Source organism: Neltuma alba, unplaced genomic scaffold (assembly GCF_004799145.2).
Source record: "Neltuma alba isolate B1F8T4 unplaced genomic scaffold, ASM479914v2 tig00010229_pilon, whole genome shotgun sequence".
Lineage (NCBI taxonomy): Eukaryota > Viridiplantae > Streptophyta > Magnoliopsida > Fabales > Fabaceae > Neltuma > Neltuma alba.
In genome coordinates, this window is record NW_021635161.1 from 780,124 (window position 1) to 803,576 (window position 23,453).

The 23,453-nt window shown below is 31.3% G+C and overlaps 2 protein-coding genes across 3 annotated transcripts; both read left to right on the plus strand.

Annotated features, from left to right (window-relative positions):
* Positions 1-2,526: 2,526 nt before the first annotated feature.
* Positions 2,527-4,226, plus strand: LOC114755007 (uncharacterized). Its single transcript, XM_028943878.1, has one exon. The coding sequence runs from the start codon at positions 2,847-2,849 to the stop codon at positions 3,819-3,821; it is 975 nt and encodes a 324-aa protein (XP_028799711.1). The 5' UTR covers positions 2,527-2,846; the 3' UTR covers positions 3,822-4,226.
* A 2,726-nt stretch (positions 4,227-6,952) lies between these two features.
* LOC114755059 (uncharacterized) lies at positions 6,953-9,313 on the plus strand. 2 transcript variants are annotated; one of them, XM_028943923.1, is made up of 2 exons: positions 6,953-7,202; positions 7,523-9,313. In XM_028943923.1, the coding sequence occupies exon 2, from the start codon at positions 7,590-7,592 to the stop codon at positions 8,958-8,960; it is 1,371 nt and encodes a 456-aa protein (XP_028799756.1). In that variant the 5' UTR covers positions 6,953-7,202; positions 7,523-7,589; the 3' UTR covers positions 8,961-9,313. The 2 variants fall into 2 exon arrangements, with proteins under 2 accessions (XP_028799756.1, XP_028799755.1); XM_028943922.1 differs by having other exon boundaries at positions 7,539-9,313.
* Positions 9,314-23,453: the final 14,140 nt, after the last annotated feature.

Consider the following 23,453-nt stretch of genomic DNA (forward strand, 5'->3'; position numbering starts at 1 on the left):
TCACTTTATTGCAATACTGTAAACTGGAGTTAAAAACATGTTTACCCATTCAAATTATGTTTCGTTTTATATTTGCAATTTTTTTTCCATTTCTCTTATGTTTTCAAATTTAATTCTCTCGATCAATTTCACTTCTTCATATCAAATTAACAATAATTCACTGTATTATATCAATTCATTTTTTTTCATGTTTCACATTATATTTAAAATTTTTGTTATGATTTTTTTGAAATTTTAAAATTTAATTCACTCATTAATTTGACTTCTTCATAATAAATTATTTTAATTTCATTGTATTATGTCAAATCATTTTTTATTATCATATTTCATTATTTATTAACACTTATACCCATTTTAGTCATTTTATAACCAAACTCACTTTTACTCAACTATAATCCAAACACCTTTTTACCAATCTCACTTCTGCAAATTAGCTTTTCTGAACTCCAATCCAAACACAATTCAGCTTATCCAATTTAGCTTTTACCAACTTCACTTCTCCATAAGCTACTTTTCCTATAAGCTGCTTTTCCAATCGCTCATCCAAACAGACCCTAAATGAAACATTAGTTGGCAAACCTGAGCACGACGTATATGGTTATGTACGAATCACACCGGACATGAAGACAATACAGCACACCAACAATACGCAAATAACACTGTCCATGCATAATGAAACATATAATGTAATATACTAAAAACGTATTTTATGTATTAAAACTTATAATAACCCATAGATTGTTATATATATTGCATAGAAGAAAAAAAAACATTGGGATTGTTATGAATATTAAAGTATTACATGTATATCCATTATTATGTAATCTATTTTTCAATATCTTCATCATTCTATAATATTTCATATTAGGTTGTAAATTTATGCTTATAAATAGGGGTGGTAATACGGGCCAACCCGCGGGTTGCGGATTGACCCGTGATGGGTTCAACCCATATGAATCGGGTTGAAAAGTGCCATTAGCCAACCCTAACCCGCTAAAGTGGGTTGACCCGCTAACCCGTCAACAATTATTTACTTTTTAAAAAAAAATTTATCTTTTAATATATTTTTTTCTTATTCAATATTTTTTAAAAATATAATGAGAATTTTATTTTTTCTTGAAATATTTGATTGGAAGTACCAAATAAATTATATAGGTATTTTTTTAATTTTTTAGATATAGTATTATATATAATAATACAATTATAATAATTTTTAAAAATTTTAAAAATAAAAAATATATATATGCGGGTTGGCGGGCTAACCCGCAGCGGGTTGCGGGCCTGACGGTGCGGGTTGGAAAGATTCGTTTACTGGCGAGTTGGCTTTTAGCTAGCTATAACCCGTTATTTTTGACGGGTTGAAAATATTACCAGCTCTACTTATAAATAGAGGTTTGCGCATCTATTTGTGTGCGTATAAAGCTTTCTTTATTCTCTCATTCTCTCCTTTTTCTTTTCTCTCTTCAGTTATTATTCTTTTGCCGTGAAACCTTCATCATTCAAAAGGAGGTAGAGTATTGTTTTATTAATACGAATTCTATTCTATATGTTAAATAAAAGAGGCATTAATTAGAGATGTATACGAATTATTTGTTTGAATACTACTTGGAACATACGAAAGGTGTGCCACATCCAAAAATATGTGGCACACTTTAATTTCTAGAATAAATGGATTTTGAAGTTATTAGAATTTGAATTATGCATATAAAACATAAAGTGGATATCAGAATTATCTACATATAACATAAAAGTAGATCTTGAAGTTATGCATATAAAACATAACGTCCTGAAATTATTTAACAAACAGAGGACATCGCAAGAGTTGTGTGTGTATACTCCATTGCTTGCTTATTATAAGTTTCAAATAATTAATTCACGAATAGCGAATAATTAATTAAAATTAGTTAAAAGTAATAAATGAATTAGAAATAGATTTTGTTTTCAAATATGTTCTTATAATAAATAAATAAAAGGATGAAAGAGAATGTGTGAAGAAATGTGATAAGAGAGAAGTAATTAAGGACAATATTAAAAAAATTTATTAAATATTAGGACATATCCAAATTGAAGCTTATAAAATAAACCATATTCCTTTCCAAATTTAAAACTTATAAATAGGACTGAAGAGGGTATATATAAATAGTTAAATACTATTTCCAGCCTTTAATATAAGACACAAGTGTCTAATTTAGAAATATTAAAAAAAGTGAACAAATTATTTTAAAATATTTATATTTATCGTTTTTTCTTAAACTAATTTGCTAGACTTTGTTTTTTTTTTTGCCAATAAATTTTCTTGACTTATTAATTAATATATAATCTAATGATATATATATAAGTATTTTAAAAGAATATGTAACATATTAATTTATTTATATTTCTTAATTTTTATAAATTAATATTTGGCAAAAGAAAAAAAAAAGTATAACGGAGTCATGGGAGTTACTAGTATTACAAGTTTATAGCGCGGGTCACTTCTAATCCGAAGCCGCAAGCGCAGAGTGCAAATGTTAATGCTGTGTCTCGTTTGCTGGGCTTGATCAAATAGGGCAGCAATCTGATCTTCGTCCGTCCAAATCATTAAACTCAAATCTGACCGTTCGTCTCAGCCATCAATCTGTCCATTTATCTCAATCCACTATCCTCCACCTGTTTCCAAAACCCCAGACATCTTTTGTTGTGCCACCTGAATCCATGGCTCATACATCAGCGAGAATCCAATATTTAGAAACTAGGGCTTCATGTTTCCCAAATATTTTCCTCTGATCTTCTAATCTTGACGATTTTGCATTCAAGTTCCGAACTTGCTGACGATTTTGGAACTCCGAGATCCATTTGCTTAGCCCATGAATGCCCAGTCTCAGATCTTGCAAAACCGCCAAAACTACGCCGTTTGGCCTCCCCTTCCGCCACCGTTCCCGCCGGACCACAACCCTGTGTTCTCTCACCGGCCGGTAACTTTCAATGGTCCGACGGAGACGACCAGCCATCCGGGTCGGTCGAACTGGAGGGCGAAACCCGACAAGAGGAAGGAATTTCGGCGAGCCGACCCGCTTGGGGCTCCGCTGGGTCCGGGATACAAATCCGCGAACCAGAGTGATTCGCAGTTTCAGAATCGATCGAAAGGTCGAAGATTTTACCCCAAGAAGAAGTTCAATTCTCGATTCGCTCCCTTTGCTCCGAGGAACACCACTTCGTTCCTGATTCGCGCCAAGAAATCCGGGGGTATTGCGTCGTTGGTCTCGCCATGTCCGGTCACACCGGCGACCCTCCCGACGCCGGTTTTCTCACCGGCGAGGGAGGATTTGATGGACATGGCGAAGGAAGAGTGGGGTGTCGATGGGTACGGCTCAATGAAGGGTCTGATTCGACTTCGTTCCGGGTCCTCTAAAGGCGATGGAGAGGATGCCGATTCGGATGACGGCGGTGGCGAAGCGTCTAGTGACAGCGACGTGGAAGAAGAGCGCGTGGAAGTTGAGAGGAAATTGGACCACGACCTGAGAAGATTCGAAATGATATACCCGAACTCCAACGTCGGCGTCAGCGACGATCAAACCAGTGTACTGGAGACCAGAGTGGACGAACAGGACACCCATATTTCTCAGCTGGAAGAAGAGAATTTGACGCTGAAAGAGAAACTATTTCTGATGGAGAGGGAGCTGAGTGAATTGAGGAGGAGGGTCGAGTGCTTGGAGACTGATGGTGGGGTGGCGCCGGAGAATGTTGCAGAGACCATTAATGACGACGCCGGCCACGAGGGTTCGGAAAAGAGCGTAGGAAACGGTAATGGCGAGACTGAGGAAGACGGTGTTAGAGACTGAATTATCGTCTTATACGAATTGGTTTGAATCGTAACAGGATAGTAGGATGTTTCTGGGAAAATGAAGCTGCAATGATACCTGTAAATGTCTCTGTATATATTGGTAGGATTGTAGATTTAGGGACAGTTTAATGAGTATGGCGTAATATGTTAGTTTCTTTTGTGATCGGAGGACCTTGAAACTGGACCTGTTCATGAGAGAATTTGCAGGCGTTTCACAAACTGATCTTTTGTTTTACTGGCAATTAGAATAGAACGTTGAGGTTCCAGAGAGGAGGAGCCGAGGAAGGGTCGTGTCTTTTGCTCTCACAATGTCACTGCTCACCTGTGTGTGCGTCTATATAAATGTGTGTCTGCATATGTATATATATTACTTTCACATCCAAATTTCTGTGCTTTCGATTTAGTTGTAGAGTATGCAAAAAATTGTCTGTGTTTTACGGGTTCCAAACACACTAAATACTGGGGAAATGTCTCAGGGTAGTGCTTGTTTGGAGCGTCTTTTGGAGCAATTTAAATTTATGATATTCTTGTTTACGTAAGTGGTGACAAAATTTTTCTGATATGTTTAGCTTATACATTGTAAATCACAATTTAAAAGTTATTTTGAATTTGAAAGTTTTAATCGTTGTTTCAAATAAATTCGAAAACTACTTGAACTTGTAACAAGTGTTGAAATTTCATTTTTAAAGTGGGAGTCTTCGCGGGGGGTAATTTATGGGCGAATCTGTAAATGCCCTTAATCTCGAGTTATATATTTAAAATGAGCTGGCAAGACCTAACTTATTTGGACTTGTATTTTATTTTAAAAGAAAAATGATTTGTGAGGCATGTCCTAATCTAAAAATAATGGACCTATGATTTTTAAAATAAAAATAAAAATATTATTTTTTTAACAAAATTACATAACTTCGCATGTGCTCCCTCGTATCTTTCGAGCACTTCTTTATAAGGAAGCTGGTAAGAATATTGTTTTACAGTAAAAAAGTACATAATTCTGGTTACCATTAGCTCCTAATCGGTACGACGCATGAAATGTACTGTTTATCACAGATATTAAAGGAAAGCTAATTGTAAACACCCATATGATGCTTTTGATAAGGTTGATCTGATCATGAGTATAGATAATAACTATCATGATTGATCTAATTATTAATTCACATAATATAATAAGATTAATTAATTAATTAATGCTATCTCTAGTCCTAAATATTGATTTAATTTGTAATATAAAATAAATTAGATCTTATATTTAAAACAAAAGATAGTGTTTCTTTGTTGCTCTTTATATCATCTTCATGATAACACTCAATTGTAACAGATATTTATCCTTAAAGATATGAAACAAAGTCTACATGTCGGAGATGATAGTTAATCAACTTCTATCTTAGAATTCTTCAAGATGTTAATGATAGATTGTCCCGATAATAATACTACCTCTGGTCCTAAGTATAAGAACTAGTTGACTAATTTGAAAAGATTAAGAAAATAAGTTAAGTTATTTATTTATAATAAATATGTGTTGTCTTTCCTAAAATATCCTTACTAATCAAGTTTGTTGACTAGAACTATCATTATTAGAAGGACTACTTTGAAAAAATATATATAAATACTACCTCCAGTCATTAATACAAGACCTTGTTTAACTTTTATTTTGGTTCTAAATATAAGACCCCAATCCACTTTATCTCTCATATTTATTCTTTTTTTTTTAAGGTAGTCTTTGTAATAATAATAATTCTAACCAATATACTTGATTAGCAAGAATATTTTAAGAAAGACAACACATATTTATCACAAATAATTAACTTAATTTAGTTTCTTAATCTCTTCAAATTAGTTAACTAGTTCTTATATTTAGGATCTGAGGTAATATTAGAGACAAAGTAGATTGGGGTTTTATATTTAGGACTAAATAGTCAAACAAAATATTATATTAAAAATCGGAGATAGTATCATCTATTATGTTTGAATGAAGTTCCAAACTCGAATTTGACATTGACATGTTTATACATATATATGTTTTCTGTCTTATGCATAATTAAAAATATGTTTCACACAACTAGTTACACTCACTAAAAATAAGTGGTAAGCCACTCCTTAAATAATTCTCAGGTGTCCTTGTGTAATTAATTTTTTAATCACAAACTTTTAACAGATCTTTTTTTTTCCTTTTGCATTTCATATTTATTTTTTCCCCTTGTGCCGCCAGGGGGAAAAAAAAGAAATTAAGGGTCTTTATTTTATACTTCTCTGATCCTTAATATAAGACCCATTTAATTAATTTGATTAGATTGAGAAAGTTAGATAAGTTAGTTAATTATACGAAATGTGACACGTTTTTCTTAAAACACCATAATCATCTTTTTTAATACTCCATCTCCCTATTCTACTTAATTATGGTTAAGGGAGTATCCATAAAGGTAATTTAGAAAAAATTAATAAATATGAAAAATAGGTCTTATATTTAGAACCAAAATTAACTCAATAATTAGGTCTTATATTAAAAATCGGAGGAATACTCTCTTTTAATAAACCTTGAAACTATTTACAAAGGAAAAGATGTCTTGATCCTTGGATTGACTCATATCATTCCTAACATTAATACATTTCCCCTTATATCAATGATTTTCTCGATGATAAAACATAATCCACGTTGTACAATTACCTTGCAATCTCAAACTGAAATGAAGTACTTTTGTTGGCCAAAAAAACAGAAATGAAATGTTTTGACCCAAAAAAAAAAGAAAAGGAATTAAAATGACCCTATTTAACTACTACTATTTTTTAAGTGAGTGCCGCACAACTGAAAAGGGGAAAAAACGAAAAACAAACCACAGAATTACTATTTGGCCAAAGAAGAAAAAAAACAACAACAACAACCAACCTTAGCCTTTTTTTACGACAAACATTAGGCTAAGCCAACCTAAATTGTTGATATTAATTATTTTAAAAAATCGATTATACTCGTATAGTTCGAAATTTATATAACTAAAAATAAAAAAATAAAAACGATGGGACTTAAATTCGCCACCATAGAGGTTATAAAATCTGGTTTTAGTATTAAACAATTAGTTTTCTTTTCTCTTCTTTTTGGTTATTTGCCCCCCAAAAATCTGTCTGCACAGTTGAGCCAAGCCAGCAAATTTTCATTCGTTGATTTCCAAGCTTGATATCCAACCTGTTTTATGAATTGGGAAAGACAAAAAATCCCCAATTTCCTCCATAAATTCTTCTCAACTTCGATTCGGATTCATAGAACTTGAGCCGAATTGTTTATACCCCGGATTTTCTTTATCTCTTCAGCCAATTTGTATATCTCAATTTTAGAGGTAGAAGAAGCACCCCATGGATCATCACGATGAAAAGGCAGATACGGATGGTAAATCTTCCTTCCCTCCGTTCTATCGAAGTTTTTCACTTTGTTAAGTTTCAATTCAGTTAGATCTTCGTTGCACCGCATGCTTTCATTTCGAATTATTAGCCACCGAAATACATAACCGGTATTTTATTTTGGCTGAAGAAAATTTGGGTATATTTCATTGTAAGCGTTGTTCAAGACGAATTCTTGAAGAAGAAAGGTAATATGAATTGGGGGTATAAGATTCTTACTCACCGAGAGACTTACAAGATTCGAGTTTATTCACTGGAATGTTTGTTCTGCACGCTCAGCATCATGATTTGCCTTCCATTAACTTGTAGCAATTCCTTGATACAGATGAGGTGTAGTCACTGATGAGATAGACCTGGTTAAAGAACTGGAGGTAAAATGGATCTTGATTTGAACGAGGAGCCCTTGGACCAAACCCCTACTTCAGTGATTGGATTTGATTCGATATTGGATGAGCTAGAATCAACCCATGAACATATAGAAGAGCGCATTAGGCAACTTGAAGCAGTAACCTTGAGAGCCAGGCAGCGTCAGAGGTGGCGGCGGGGTCATGATTCAGTTCAAATAAATAATGTCATGGCAGATATGATGATGACGCCTAGTGCTCGTGATGAACACAGGACACCCCAAGAAGATGTTGGTGTTGCAGTCCAGGAAGGAACAGTTGTTTTAGCAGAATTGACAGCAACTAATGCTCATAATGAAGGTATCTTGTCTAGGGAAGACCCTGGTGCTGACCAAGAAAGAACAGTCAACCATAGGAAAACGGGCAAAAGGAACAGTTCGCATTTAGTAGCTCAAGCATTGGGTATGGATCCATATATAGATGAGGCAGTGAGCAGCACCGGGAATTTTTTTGACTGTAATATCTGTTTGGACATGGCGAGGGATCCGATTTTGACATGCTGTGGTCACTTATTCTGTTGGCCATGCTTCTATCAGGTGTCATATGCTTATTCAAATGTAAGGGAGTGCCCTGTTTGTAAGGGAGAGGTCGCTGAAACAGGCATTATTCCAATATATGGAAATAAAGATGACTCTAGCAACCGTCAATTGGAATTGAAAGAAAGTGGCTTCACTATCCCTCCTCGGCCCCAGGCACATAGAATTGAGAGTCTCAGACAACAGCTCATAAGCAGGGGAGCATCATCGTCTACAATCCAGGAGATTAGGCGATTTATTGGTTCGGCTGCAGCTGATGGAACTCGTTTTTCATTCAATCAACCTCACCATTCCCAGCCCCAAGCATTGCATGGCATGGAGACTGGAATGAGGCAGCATAATCGTTCACGTCTACTTTCAAGGTTGTTAGTGGAAGGAGCTGCTTCATTTTCATCCCTTTCATCAGCATTAAATTCTGCAATGGATTCTGCTGAAAGATTAGTTGGAGACCTTGAAGCATATATTCGTCCTCAACAACCTCAACCCATAGGAAGCTCTAGAGAGCTGCTTGATCCTCTTCCTCATAATGGAGTTTTACCTTCTAGCATTGCTGCTACAAACCAATCAGGGAGACATATTCCAGACGTTGGTGCGAGCAATTCTGCAGCCAATGCTTCTGTTTCTCCTTTACATATGCATGGTGACGCAACTGCTATAATAGATTCAGGTATCCTGACAACAGATAACAGCGTACAAGTTAGTTCAACAGAGCCTTCTTCGTCTTCTAGCAGAACTGTTGTGATAGGGATTCCAGACCTTTACAATAGAGTTTCAAATGGGCGCAGAAGAAGAAGGTTAAGAAGATGATGTTTTCCTGGAGGACATTCTTGCACCTCATGGACTGAAGGTTCCTAGTTTATATACCTCAATATGTTCATGATTCCTTTTTCAGTTTCTTTGTTTAAAGCAAATATGTTTTCTAATTTGTTTATTGCAAACAATCACTTTGATCAACTTGTAGGTCATAGCCATTATCTGCTTTACATATATAGGGTCCCTTGCTGGTGTCAAGGACCACTTGAACTAACGTGCTTGCAAAAATTGAATTCCTCATCACCTGGGTATGGAGGTTCTGGTCCTTGGTTTGGATGGTCATGAATAGTTTAATTATAATCTTTAATAAAAATATCAATGTAGCAAGCAGTATCCTCTTTGTCCAATCTTTGTAACAGGTCTTTATCTTTCCTGAAGGTGCTTATGTTAGAGATTTTCTTACCACACTTTACCTGCATAATTATTGACTTGTTCTTAATTAATAACCCATAAGGACCCCTTTGATCTGTATCCCTACACTGTAGATCGATCATTTTCCTGTGAATAAAACCAGAATATCTAGATTCAAGCCTTTGGACAGTCTTTCTTCAGAAACAAACTTTGGATTAACTTTATGTGCTAGGAAAGGGCATGTGACATCCTAACTTGTACAAATAAGAGTGCTCGTTTGAAGCTGTTTGATGGAAGCTTACTGTCTGTCGTGTGACATTAAGATGAGGTATTATTGACATCTGGCCTGGTGTTATCATTTTAGTATATGGTGAAGTAGAAGTTTGAGCTACAGACTTGTTAACTACTTACACTAAAGACGAATATTGTGTCTATCTAGAGTTTAATTTCTATGTAAATTCCACTAGAGTGGATGTGTGCAGCATCAGCCATTCCAGAATCAAGACTTAAGTTGGTACCCAGTAGTGAGAAAAGCAGAATCGGATCCTCTCCTGTTAGTGTGTCTCCTGTCCTCATTGTGTTATGATTGTCAGTTGTTAAATTGAATTGACATACTTACATTCAGTGTGTGTTTGGGGGCGTTTTGGTGCGCCCCCAAACATCGTTTGTCAGAGAAGTTGCCCAACCGCTGCTTCTCCTCGAACCTTGGTTTAGGGGCATGTACACAGACCTACAAAGCTATCTACAGAATTGTGAAACTATACCATCCGAGATCTTCAAACTTCAAAGGCTTGTATTGCATCACTTGCCATCCGTCATAATGATCCACGGCTTTCATAACCTTCATGGCAATACCATGTGAACCTGCAAAATCAGACCCCACACGCCGTCCATTTTTGGCTTAAACCATTTTCAACTTTTACAATCACCTCTTTCATGCTGAAGGTGCGCACGACTTTAACACGTGACCAAAAATGAGGCAATAGTGGCTGGGCGAGGAAGAAGAGAGTGAGAGAGTGTATGATCGGCATAAGCACGTGAAGTAACTGATTTTAGCGTAAGTTTCGACTTTTGAGGCTATGGAGACGGCATGATCGCCTCATTTGAACCCTTCGATCAATCTGCCTTTGGATTTTCTCCACATATCATAATTAGGTATGGGGAGCTGCTACATTTTTTTCCTACTTCTTGCCGATTGCACTCTCTACGTTTATTTCATGAATGTAGACGAGGATTCGAGCCAAATTAGTCTAGAGCTGAAAAATATGACAGCACATGGACAGACTTTCTGATAAGAGAGATTTGTTTCCGAGATTAAATCAAGAAATAATATCATGGGAGCAGAGTCATGACCATCTCTAGCATTTGCCTGTCAGACATTTTTTATAGTGGAAGTTCATTTTGATTCGTGCATGTAGTTAGTTGTCATTATCACAATCTTCCAAAAATGTAGAAATTTAGTTTATACGAACGGTTCTCAGAGAGAAATCTTGATGTAAAGGAACAAGCCTTCTTGGGGAGAAGTTGCAGCACGTCCTTGTGATCCCTGAATTGGTGCCTGTGAGACTGATATAATCGAACTCCATTATTGGGATGTCTTTAGCTGGTTTAAGATAGCAGTGAATGAACATGTCAATGATAAATTTTATTGAAAAATATGTTTGACATGAGTATATGTATTCATTTGTGATTAAATCTATTTATCTTTCACAGAGTGATTTTTAATTTCTTGTGAAATGGGAATTCTGCAACTATGCATGAGTAGCTGAGACAGTTGCTTTGCGTATCGATCTTTGCAAGTGTTGAAATTTGACAGAAGGCATCAATGAGATTATTTAAATAACTCGACGTGATTATTTGTGCTGTAATATGAATTTTCTCTTTCCTTTTACCGCTATGGAGGCTAATTATCATTTGAATTTGTTAGCGGTAATCATCATAAGAAATGTTTAGATGCATTAAGTTCAACCAAGCTCTATTATCAACTTTTTTCTTGGAGAATACTGTATGACTGGCTTTTTCATTTGCCGAAACGGCGTGATTAAACTTTCCCGACTAACTTATAATCTGGGCCTGGATATGGCCCAATGGACCTGGCCGACTTAAACAGCGAGGCCCAGAATGCTAGTTGAATATGCTTCAGGATTTTGTTCCAATTAGATTGTGAGACGCCTTATAAAAAATCTGAATAACGAATCATGCTATTCGTAACTCGCAGTTCTTGTTTATATATCCTCATAATATATTGAATATTGATTACTACCTCCTGTCCTTAATATAAGATATTATTTGATTTTTATTTTAGTCTTAAATATAAGATCTCGATTCACTTTATCTCTCATGTTTATACATTTTTTTCCCAAAGTAATCTTTCTAACAATAGTAATTCTAGTCAATACACTTGATTAGTGAGAATATTTTAGGAAAGACAGCACATATTTATTATAAATAACTAACTTAATTTTTTTCTTAATCTCTTCAGATTAGTCAATTAGCTCTTATAATTAGGACCGAAGGTAGTATTAATTATCCATTCGTTTGCAACAAGCTAGCCATTTGTTACCAAGTTATTCAGTAATAAAATAAGCTGTGATAATATTTAGGTAAAGAATTAATAGTTTGGCATTGAATTTAAAAAATGTATTAATTGTTAAAATTTTATGTAAGAATATGATACAAGCTGTAACTTCATTCTTTCATGTATGGGATGACACCCATACTTCAATGGGTTTTTTTTTTCCTTTTAAAATTTTCGCTTTAATTGTTCTTTGTTTCAATTAAAAATGAGTGTTTGAAATGCATGCTAGAATTAAACGAGCTCGGAGATTTTCGGTCAAAAAAAATATTCGGATATTAAAAAAAATAAAAGATATTCGAAGAGACAGATGGGGCTCCAAATATTCCCCCTTCTGTATTGTTTTGTTTTCCTAATTACTACCTTTCATCAATTGAGCCTCTACTTTGATTTTCGTTTTAAAAATGAATATAATTAGTGACTAAAAGCATATACGAATCGAATAATTAGGTTTGTCTTCAATATGAATCGAATAATAATTATAAGTAATAATCAAGAGGCGTGATTGATTGATAATGCATTTTCCATCATACAAACAAAGAACATGCTCATACTCACATGATTATGTTTCTCTTCTATTTTATTTTATTTTTTAATTATCTCTACAATCACATATTTCATAGACAAGCATAAACAAATTCTGACAAAGTGTGTGACTTATTTCTCAAATTATGATATAGTAAAAAGGGTACATATTAATCAAGATAACTTCATAATTTTTTGTTAGGAATTAGATGTAATCTTATTCGAGATACTGGATAGTGAATGTAAGCACATCTTTCAGTAAGCATTCAGAACTTTAATATGTTACATTATAAAGGACTAGTTCTTTTCACTGTAATCAACTGTGCTGGTACTTTGTGATTAAGTCCACAAATGAATTAAAATTCTTGACAAGAGGATCTACATTTACCTGTGGTCTGTGGATACTTCAAAGCCCACATTATCATTTCCAGCCCAAATTGCCCAACACTAGAGAGAGATTGTCCTGTAATGATTATATGAGATTCTCATCATCAATGTATCAATATCATTATTCATTTTCAGGTCAAAAACATAATCATTATTCCTAAAAACTAGCAAACAAAAAAACAAAATAGAGAGATCATTTCAAAATTTATATAAATACTCCCCAGTTTTTAATGTAAGACCTAATTAACTAATTTATATAAATTAAAAATGTTAGTTAAATTAGTTAGTATGATTTTTTTTCTAAAACGCCATAACCATGTAAAACAAAGATCTTATATTTTTAACTAATTTAAAAATGTTTCTTTTCCTAAATTTCCTCCCTCCCTCTCCTATTTGATTGATATGGTTAATTTTAAAAAAATAATAAACATGTAAAACAAAGATCTTATATATACAATGAACATTAACTTTCAAATTAAATCTTACATTAAAGATCAGGAGAATAATACCTTAGACTCTCTAATTGATCAATAACCAAAAGACCTAAAGGGCTCTCTCATCTTAGCCTTCGCACACTTTGTGATTAAAGACAACACTCAATTCATTGTTTGATTATAGACTCGATAAGTAATAATATTTTTAAAAAAAAGAAGAAGAAGGAGAAGGAGAAAAAACATACAAGGAATGATGATTATAATGCGGAAGTAGAAAATTATGATGGATGATGTTAATCACACGAGGAGTGAGCAACACCATCATTTGTGCTCACTTCACGTTGCTACTACCAATCAATTAATTACAAACCTTCATTATTTTAATCTTAATTATGTATTAATATATGATCACATCATTACTACGATCATCATCACACTTGTGTCTTGAAAGGCTTAAATATGAATAATCTCTCTGTCCATAAAACCAGATCACAACTTCTCACAAAGTGTTGCACAAGACTCGAGATTTCAAAATCAATTACTCACGTTTATGAATCATGCGCCTTGCCAATTGCTACATGCTTGATGTGAGATTGCCATTTTTTTTTAATTGAAATTTAATTTCGAAACAATAATGATTGCATTTACCTATGCATGCTTGACCGATGAATTCGTCATTCATTACCGTCCCTATAGCCATAGAGAATAGTTAGTATTCCTTTGTGCAGGACATTTTTAATATATTTTATACATATTAAGAAAAAAACTTAAACTATATTAACTCTTTTTTAAAGTATAACAACTTTCTGATTTTATTCCTATTTAATATATACACTTTTCATAAAAATAACTATTCATATGAAGGTTAAAATGGTATATTTATATTAAAAATTTAATAAAGTGATTTATAAATAGAACACAAAAATCTTTTATCTTTACCTTATAAATAGGATCAGAGGAGTACTTCCCTATCTGACGTCGTATGAAGGCACTCATAACTGTTAATAAAAGTTGATCTAGTCGGTAAAGAGTTGATTTATAGCTCATAAGATCATAAGTTCAAATCTCATTGCTGATATAAGAACATTTTTTGTAAGTACTATTTGAGTTTAAAGACATGCGATGATCATGATAAATCCTGAAATCCAACTGACTTAACCTTTTTGTCGCAAAAAAAGAGGTCACTTATAACTAATTCACATAGATAAAGAAAATTATTAAGTTTGTTGACCTTTTTCTAATTTTTAAGTATTATTCTCATTTTTCAAAATTACCCTCACCAAATAGTATCTACCATATCTTAATTATATCTTTAGTAAATTTTTAGATCTAAAGTAAAGTTACAATTTCAATATTTAGAATCTTTCAGGATGAAACTTACAAGTGGAAATGGAGGGGACTGTCTATCATGCCACTAAATAAACATAAATTAATACTACTGCCAACAAGTAATTTTTAAAATTAGAAAAATAAAAGGGAAAATCATTCCAACACGAACAAATGGAACAAGGATGTCGTAACATTATTGCGTTAAGATGATTAAAAAAGAGTGGAGACATTATGGAGACGCAATGATAAGGATTGACTGAGATTCTGATGCAGGCCTTCATGAATGTATTTCACATTAATTAATGCTACTTAACTATGGTCTATTTTGTTCCCAGCCTTTTCTCCCATTCACTAATCTTTTTTTTTTTTCAATTTCTCTAAAATTTTCTTTCTTTTATTTATTCATTTGAAAAGGTCGGTACGGCAACTTTAAGTTATTGGCAAAATCAAACATGCAACCTCATGTTCACAGGGAAAAAAAGAAAGAAAACTTTGATATCACTGTATCACAAAGCTATTGATTGTTTTTCCTTCCTCTCTACTCACATTTTCACCTTTGCAGATGTGATTTTGTGGTTTTAAATATAAAATTTATTTCATAGTATTAATTTTAGTACAAATGAGTCTTACTTTGCTATTTGATATGGATTATAATTAAGAGTAAAAGACACACAAAATTTGTTGAACTTATACATAGAACTACGTTCTTTTGTAGGAAGATGATGAAAGCTTGAAAACCGAAAAGAACTTTGGAGATAGAAAGACAGAGAAAGCAACAAAATGGAATATTTGGCTCATTTCAACATCTTAGAATTTCTTTTGGTTATGCACATATATCTTCTTATTGGAGTCAATCATATTCAAAGTATTATTAGGCATTAAATATGAGCATATCTTTTAATAAAAATTTGAATATTAATTCATCACATTGTGATGGACTAGTCTCTTATCCCTTTCTGTTAGATCCAACGTTATTGGTAACATTATAGACTATTCAAACTAATTAATTAAGTAAGTAAATAAATGATGCCAATAAATTAAAAAACATATAAATAAGAAAGGGAAGTGTGAAAAAGAAATAGAGAATCGAAGTGGCGCATGAATAGAGGGCATGATTAGGAATGTTGGGACGTTGCCTCCAAAAGACGCAGCTCTGCTCGACTGCTCCCACCATAAGCCACCCTCCTTTCTCCTTAAGCCTCTCCTCTATTAATATATAGCCCACTTCTTATTGTCTCTACTTGCCCCCTATTTCACTCCTTTTTCTTCTTGGAAAAAATATGGTCTTGCGTTGTGTGTGTGTGTGTGCCGTCCAAAAATAAATTTCATTATTTGTAACTCATAAATAATACGATTTTGTCCAATTTTTATAGTATTTATGTACTTTATATATTAGAATTATTCCATCTAGTCCTATACATGAGCTACCTTCTAAATTTGTTAAACTATTTAATATTTTGTTGTTGCATTGAAATTAAGATAAGGGGTTTTTACCAAAAACCAAAAAGAATTAAGATAAAGGATAATGAGAGAGAGAACAGATAAATATGACAATGAAGTGCAGGTCTGATAATTAATAAGAATAATATTAGAAACTAATTCAATTTTATTACAGTTATAATGCTTTAAATAGTTTTTTAACCATTTTATCCCGTCTTTAATATAAAATCTAATTAATTAATTCACATATGTTAATTAGATTAATTAACTTAATTATTTTTTTATTTTGTGAAAAATATGTACCACTCTTCCCAAAATACCTCCAAAGAGAGAGAGAGAGCATTAAACTAGAAGATGAGATAAAAAGAGTGACAAAAACACGTGGAGTTAATTAGGATAATTTGGAAATAAAATGTTATATGAGGGAGATAAAGGGTACTAAAATCGTGTATTTAAAACCAAAACAAATACTCACTATGCTTATTGTATAGGTTGAAAAATAATATAAGCCATAATTTTCATTTGAAGTTTGCTGCTGATGTTGATATAATAAAAATTAAAATCAGGAACAAAATGTGTCATTTTTATGTCACATAACAAATGCGTTATAACAAGACTACTGCGCCATCCATCTTTGAAAAGTCAAGTCAAGATCACAAATATTTTTCTTTGTTTTTGTCTGGTAAATCTAATTATTTTTCTCTATTCATTGTAAAAAGGTCTATGGGATGATGTTCTTGCTTACAGGACGCCACCTCCCACTTGTAAACTGCGAACGTTAGCAAAAAGCCTGTCCTTCCCCAAGAAAATCTAATTTCAATGATGTTTGTTATCAAAATTCAAATATACCACCTCCTGTTTTTAATATAAAAACTCATTTAACTTTTATTTTAATCCTAAATATAAAATCCTAATCTATTTGATTTCTCATATTTATTTATTTATTCTCAAATTAATTCTTGTAGTAACAGTAGTTTTAACCAATACACTTGATTAGTAAGGATATTTTAATAAAGATAACACTTACTTATTATAAATAACTAACTTATTAGTTTTTTTAATCTACTCAAATAAGTCAACTGACTCTTATATTAAGGACTAGAGGTAACATATATATGTTATCATCATATTACTTTGTTTTCGTCAAAAGTATGATCATTATTGTAATAATAGATGTTGGAGAGATTAAGTTACTTGTTCCATTCATTTTCGTACGAAGGTAAATTTTCAATGAAAATAGATTTTATAAATGACTTTTGTGGTATATATATGGAATCATCAAGGAAGCCAATTTGATGGGAAATCAAATCACAATAAAATGATTTAATTCAACGCTAAACAATAATGATCACACAAAGCACTGTTTCATTAATTTCAACTCTTTTAGCTCCAAGTTCTTTTCATTCAACACATGCCTTGCACCACCACATATTAGTTTTTCAAATGTAAAGACCTAAATTAGATGGCAAAATTTTAGCTTAACACTTTCATTCACGTGATTAAAGGCTAAATATGCGAAATTACTAACAATTATTTAGTATTTTTTTTGACTTGGCACAAATATCCTTCTGCTGCAATCCTGTTTAAGATATTATCAGACATTAAATGTGAGTACATCTTCCAACAATGAATTAAAAAACCTTTGGGCCAGCAATAACTAAAAGGACAAAAATAACTTTAAACAATAATGCGTATATATACCAACCGAGATTGAGTCTAGTGGAATGGGCTAGTCATTCACAATCTAACGAACTAATATTTAAATTCTCACTGAAAAATATAAATATATTTAGCACTTGATAGTGCCTTGAGCAATATTGGTTATGCTATACATACATGTTAGATTTATAGCTATTCACACCAGCATTGTAAAAAAAAATATTTATTATTTTTTACCAAAAAAATTTATTATTCCTTAGAAATGTTCAAAATCATTGAAAGGCTATTTTTAAACGCATTTTCAAATACGGCTTACATTAGCTTCTTTTTTTTTTTTTTAGCTATGAAAGTAATTAATCCCAATCAGAAGCAGTATATCAATATATATTATACATAAAATTGATGGCATGTTCCATTGTTATTGATAATATATTAATAGTATAATACCCATTTCGTTAAATAAAATTGCATAATTTATCTCGAATTACATATATATACACAGTATATTAAATTAAAAATACAATCCATGTATAGAACCCAAATATAAGAAGGGGGAAGGGGTAAAAGGGAGATATACATAATGATTACCGGGGATGAAAATGTGAGGCAGTGCGCGGCGGCTAAATAAATGGGTTTCCCAGTTGAAATTTGAAAACAGGTTGTGTATAGTTTGTTTTCAAAAAAACAAATTAAGTCGTTAAAAATATATTGCACTTTAGTTTTCAAACAAATTTTAATTTTTGAATTTTTTAACCAGGGAATTTTGAGCTTTTTTTGCAAAAAAATAATATTTTCATTAATTTCATTTTTCAAATAATTTATTGCTGTGAAATAAATTAAAACTGATCAAATTGATATCCAATTCACTGAACAAGATTTTGCGTATAAATTGATTGATTGATTTGAATCAGTTATGACTCAATGTGAATTGGAAAGCAAGTATTGAAGTATAAAATTAAAACCAGCCGATTCTTAAGTATTTAAATGTTTGGCCAAAAAAAACTAAAACCAAATTGAATTCTGAAAAGAATTCAGCTACATCCAGTACTCAAAGTATCTTTTTAAGTATATTTAATATCATAAAATATTTTTTTGTCTTAGTGCTAGATGTATAAAAAAATATTTTTTAGAGTTGAATGTATCTAAAAAAAATATTTTAAGATACCGGATATATCAAAAAATATTTTAGTATGCTAAATGTATCTAAAAAAATTTTAAAATTTAAAATACTTGATGCATCATGAAATATTTTATAATACTGGATATATTCAGAGAAATACTTGAAGCACTAGATAAGTAGATATACATTAACTATTTTGAAAAAGATGAACGTAAATAACTATTTTAATTCCGTCATCAATTTCAACTGAAGCAATGATTATAGCTTTCTTGTCAATCCACCCGAAGGAGCACTAATTGAGCTCCTTTATTTTTCCCTTCAAAATGTTGGAAATTTTAAACCTTTTTGGATGAAACTGTGTTCCCACTTTCCATTAGAAGAGTTGGGAAAGCGAAACGTGTTTGACTTGCGTGCGCAAATTGTGTACATATAAAATAAAATATATATGAAATTACTTTTTTTTAAAAAGAAAACCCACTCCCCATTATTTATATTTTGTTTAATAGGATTATTTTAGACATATAAAAGAAATATTTTATTAATTCAATATATTTTTTATTAAATTATTATTATTTTCACATTAGTATATTACTTTTTTTAATTTCAAGCTGCTATTGTTAAAATGATATAAATGACATGATATTTTTCGAAATACTTAGTAAGAAAATAATGTCCATCGAGTTTTGGTTGGAACCGAGAATTTTTTCAGGAGCAATTAGGTAGGCATAAAAGAAATTTTAAAGGTATTGAAAGTAATTATTTAAACAAGTCTTTTATTTGTCATTGTAATTATTTATGACTTATGAATAAAACTCCCTTCGTTTTGATCTATAAGATTTTTTTTGGGGGAATGATTTCATATATGATATATCACAATATAAGATGTTTTGGAAAACATTAATAATTCATTCACCTTGTTCTAAGAACACGCTTCTTTAATTATTTATGCGTTAATTAATAGTTAGTGTTCAATAAATTGGACTTCTGGAAATTTTATACTTTTTTCAACAAAAAAGGTCTCTAACTATCTTTAATGAGGTTTACTATTTTTCGCAATATGCTCTAATAATATTTTACAAATTGAAACTGGGGAAGTACGCTTCATTATTGTTTATATTTTTTATTGAATGTCAAAAATACAAACAGTTAACCTATAAATCATACAAAAAAAATCGAAAGAGACATATACTATATGTATAACACCACATTTTAATTTTTAAATTTTATTTTCATTCAATATTTTGTTTTCTCATTATTATTCCAGTTATATCTAGGTGGGTACCCATGCATGATTTTATTGAGATCATGATTTATGATCACAGCACTAATTATTACAGATTTCATTTATTGAGAGAGTCTTTTTGGTCAAGATTATTGATTGAAGACATTAAAATGATAGGCGTCGGAGGAACCACAATGTTTAAACAATTATTCTTTATATAATTTTGTTTCTCTCATCATTTTCTTTTTATTTTTCTTGTTTGTTGTAATTAATTAATTAATTAGCCAGAAGTTGGTAAGCAGTGTTAATTAGGTGACGTAACTAATCACTATGCATGTTTCCATTTTAATTAAATTCGTGACAACACACGTCGAGTGATTCTTAATTAGTATTTTTATAATCACACTAAAGCAAAAATGTCACACCCTATCATTTCATTTGCTTGCCATTATATTGCTTCATTCACTCATTAACTATTTCAAACGCATGCTCAGAATATTTCATTTTTATGAATAATCTTTAGAATTGTGAGTTAATTATATGACTATGTCTATATGACCATGATACATATATCTTAAATTTTTAGTACCTTTTCTAAAATACAAATATATAATAGGATACTTTATACAGGATTTTATTAAAAACTAAATGTACACTTATGCTTATAATAATATTTCCAAGGACGATTGAAATTAATTATAAAATCAGTAGATGCATGTTAGTTCAATTGAAAGTTAATCAATGATTGGATAGATTTGATGAAGGTTAGGTTTAGACACTAAGCATGTTGATATATCATAATATTTATTTATACCATTACTGTTAGATCAAACGATCCATTAGTTCCTAATGTTGATGCTTATAGCTAAACCTGCGTACCTAACATATCTTTAAATCAGATTATATATAGGTGATTAAAGGCACTCATTAATTCCAAAATATTATTATAAGCCGGACGGATTTTTTTTTTTATTTAATTAGCTCACGGTTTGTTGAATAGAAATTGGATAAGTAGTTAAGTTGATTTTGTTTTGGATTATTAAAAAATTGCTATAATTTAATTATCATATCAAAAATCGTATTCTAATACAAGAATGTGACATTTGTTAGGTTATACCATAATGTTATGAGATGGATAGATGGATTAATTATGGGGAAATGTCCAATACGCGGCTTATCAAAATGCGTAACGAACAAAAAATCAAATATTAAAAATAAAAAATTAAATTGTTCAGTAAAATTAGCTTAATATGTAAGGTACATAATGATTGAGGATAGTGATCAATACCAAATTTTTATAGTATAATACTGCCCGTCATTCTCACTTGTCTACTTCCAATCATTATTTAAAGATATCACTTAATTTAGTGAACATTATATCACAAAGCAATAAAGATTAATTCACATTATAAGAAGTCAACTCATATTTCTCCTCAGGCCAAAAAAAAAAAGAGGTCATATTTCTCCTATTTCATTTATAAATCTATTTTAACACTTTTGTATTTAAATTACAAAAACTTTAAAATTAATATCTGTTTAAAAATTAAAGAAATTTACTAATTACCCATATTAAATATATTCTTAAAAAAATTCCAAATTTTTTTACCCCCTCTCCAATTCTAAACACAATATTCTTCTAAATATTGGTAGGATTAAAAAAAAAAAGAGTAGTTAAAAGGGTTGTTTGTAATTAATATGTATAAAATTTATGATACTTTTTCAAAAATACCCCTGTTATTTAATAATTAGAATTTACTGTGCAGAGAAAAAAATGCTCTCTAATGATTAATATATGAGAAACAAGAGAGAAATTGAATAATCTATTTAAAACCAGGCTAAAACTCTCAATTAGATGTTATATTTGAAATTGGAGGGAGCACATCAATATTTTTTTGCCTTATGTAATGGTAAAAGTTAATCAATGATTGGATAGATTTGATTAATTTTTTTCAAAATTTATCATAATTAAATATAATGATATGTACAATTTTGAATAATTTTTTTATGATATAATTATTTATTAGGGATATATTTGAAAACATCTATTAATTCTTCTCAAAACTATGAAAATGATGTTATAAAAAGAAATACTCCTCCGGTCCTTAATATAGAATCTAATTGTTGAATTAGTTTTGGTCCTAAATATAAGAGTCATTTATCATATATATCAATTTCTCTAAATTATCTATATGGATACTCTTTCAACCATAATTAAGTAAAAGAGGAAGAGGGGATATTAAGAAAGACGATTATGGTATTTTAAGAAAAACGTGTCTCATTTCTTATAATTAACTAACTTATCCAACTTCCTTAATTTAATCAAATTATTTAAATAGGTCTTATATCAAGGACCGGAAGAATAGTACTATTCCTCTCAAAAACAGAGTTTTACAAAAATGGATGAAAAGAAAGTGTAGATACTCCTCCGATCCTAAATACAAGACCCTTATATAAGGGTCTTGTATTTAGAATTGGAGGATATTCATTTTTATATGAACACTAATATTAATAATTATAATGAGGGGGTTATTATCTCTTTTTTTTTTTGGCGGAAAATATGATAGGATGTCATTTTCTTGGTTGGTTAAAGAAATATAGTTAAAGTGGCGGGGAGGGTGATAGGATCCGTTTCCAAAGAGAGAGTGATTATGCTGTTTGGGATCGGTCCTTTATTTAGTGGGGCAGTGGTCCCCACTACCTGCCTTAGGTGGCGCTTGTGGGCGCCGCTGTGTTGTTGTTGTGCCTCCCCCTCCTCCCCTCACTTTTTACCCCAAGCCTACACCCATGCCTCCTTCTTCATCGTGTCCCTCGTCTTTTTTGCTATCTTTCTTTTGTATAGGGAAAATTAGGAAGCAGGATTAATAATAAAATTGAATCTAACTAAAAAAAATTAATTTTTCACAACGTGATAAATTAGTATTTAAATTTTTTAAAAATTTTTTCATATTAAATGTTTGATAGTGCCTCAATTTAAATTACTTCTAATAAAAAAATACTAGTTGTGCGTAGGAAAAAAAGGGGATAAAAAATTTTAAATGATTGAGATGTTTGAGGAAAAAAAAAGGATTTAGAAATATTTAGGAACAATATAAAATAAAACGTGCAGAAAACATGAGATAAATTTTTGTTTTGGCCAAAAACATAAGCTAAAATTCAAAACATGAAAAATTCTTCTATTTATTTGATATATTTCAAATAATGCTTACTTAATATTTAAAAATTACTCGTTCGGTCTTTAATTTAAAACCTATTTAATTAATTTGATTCAATTAAAAAATTAGATAAGTTTCTTAATTGTAAGAAATATAACATGTCATATTTCTATATCAATAGTGATAGTCTAGAAAAAATTGATAAATATGAGAAATAAGTCTTATACTACCTCCAGTTCTTAATATAAGACCTTATTTGACTTTTATTTTGGTCTTAAATATAAGAACCCAAT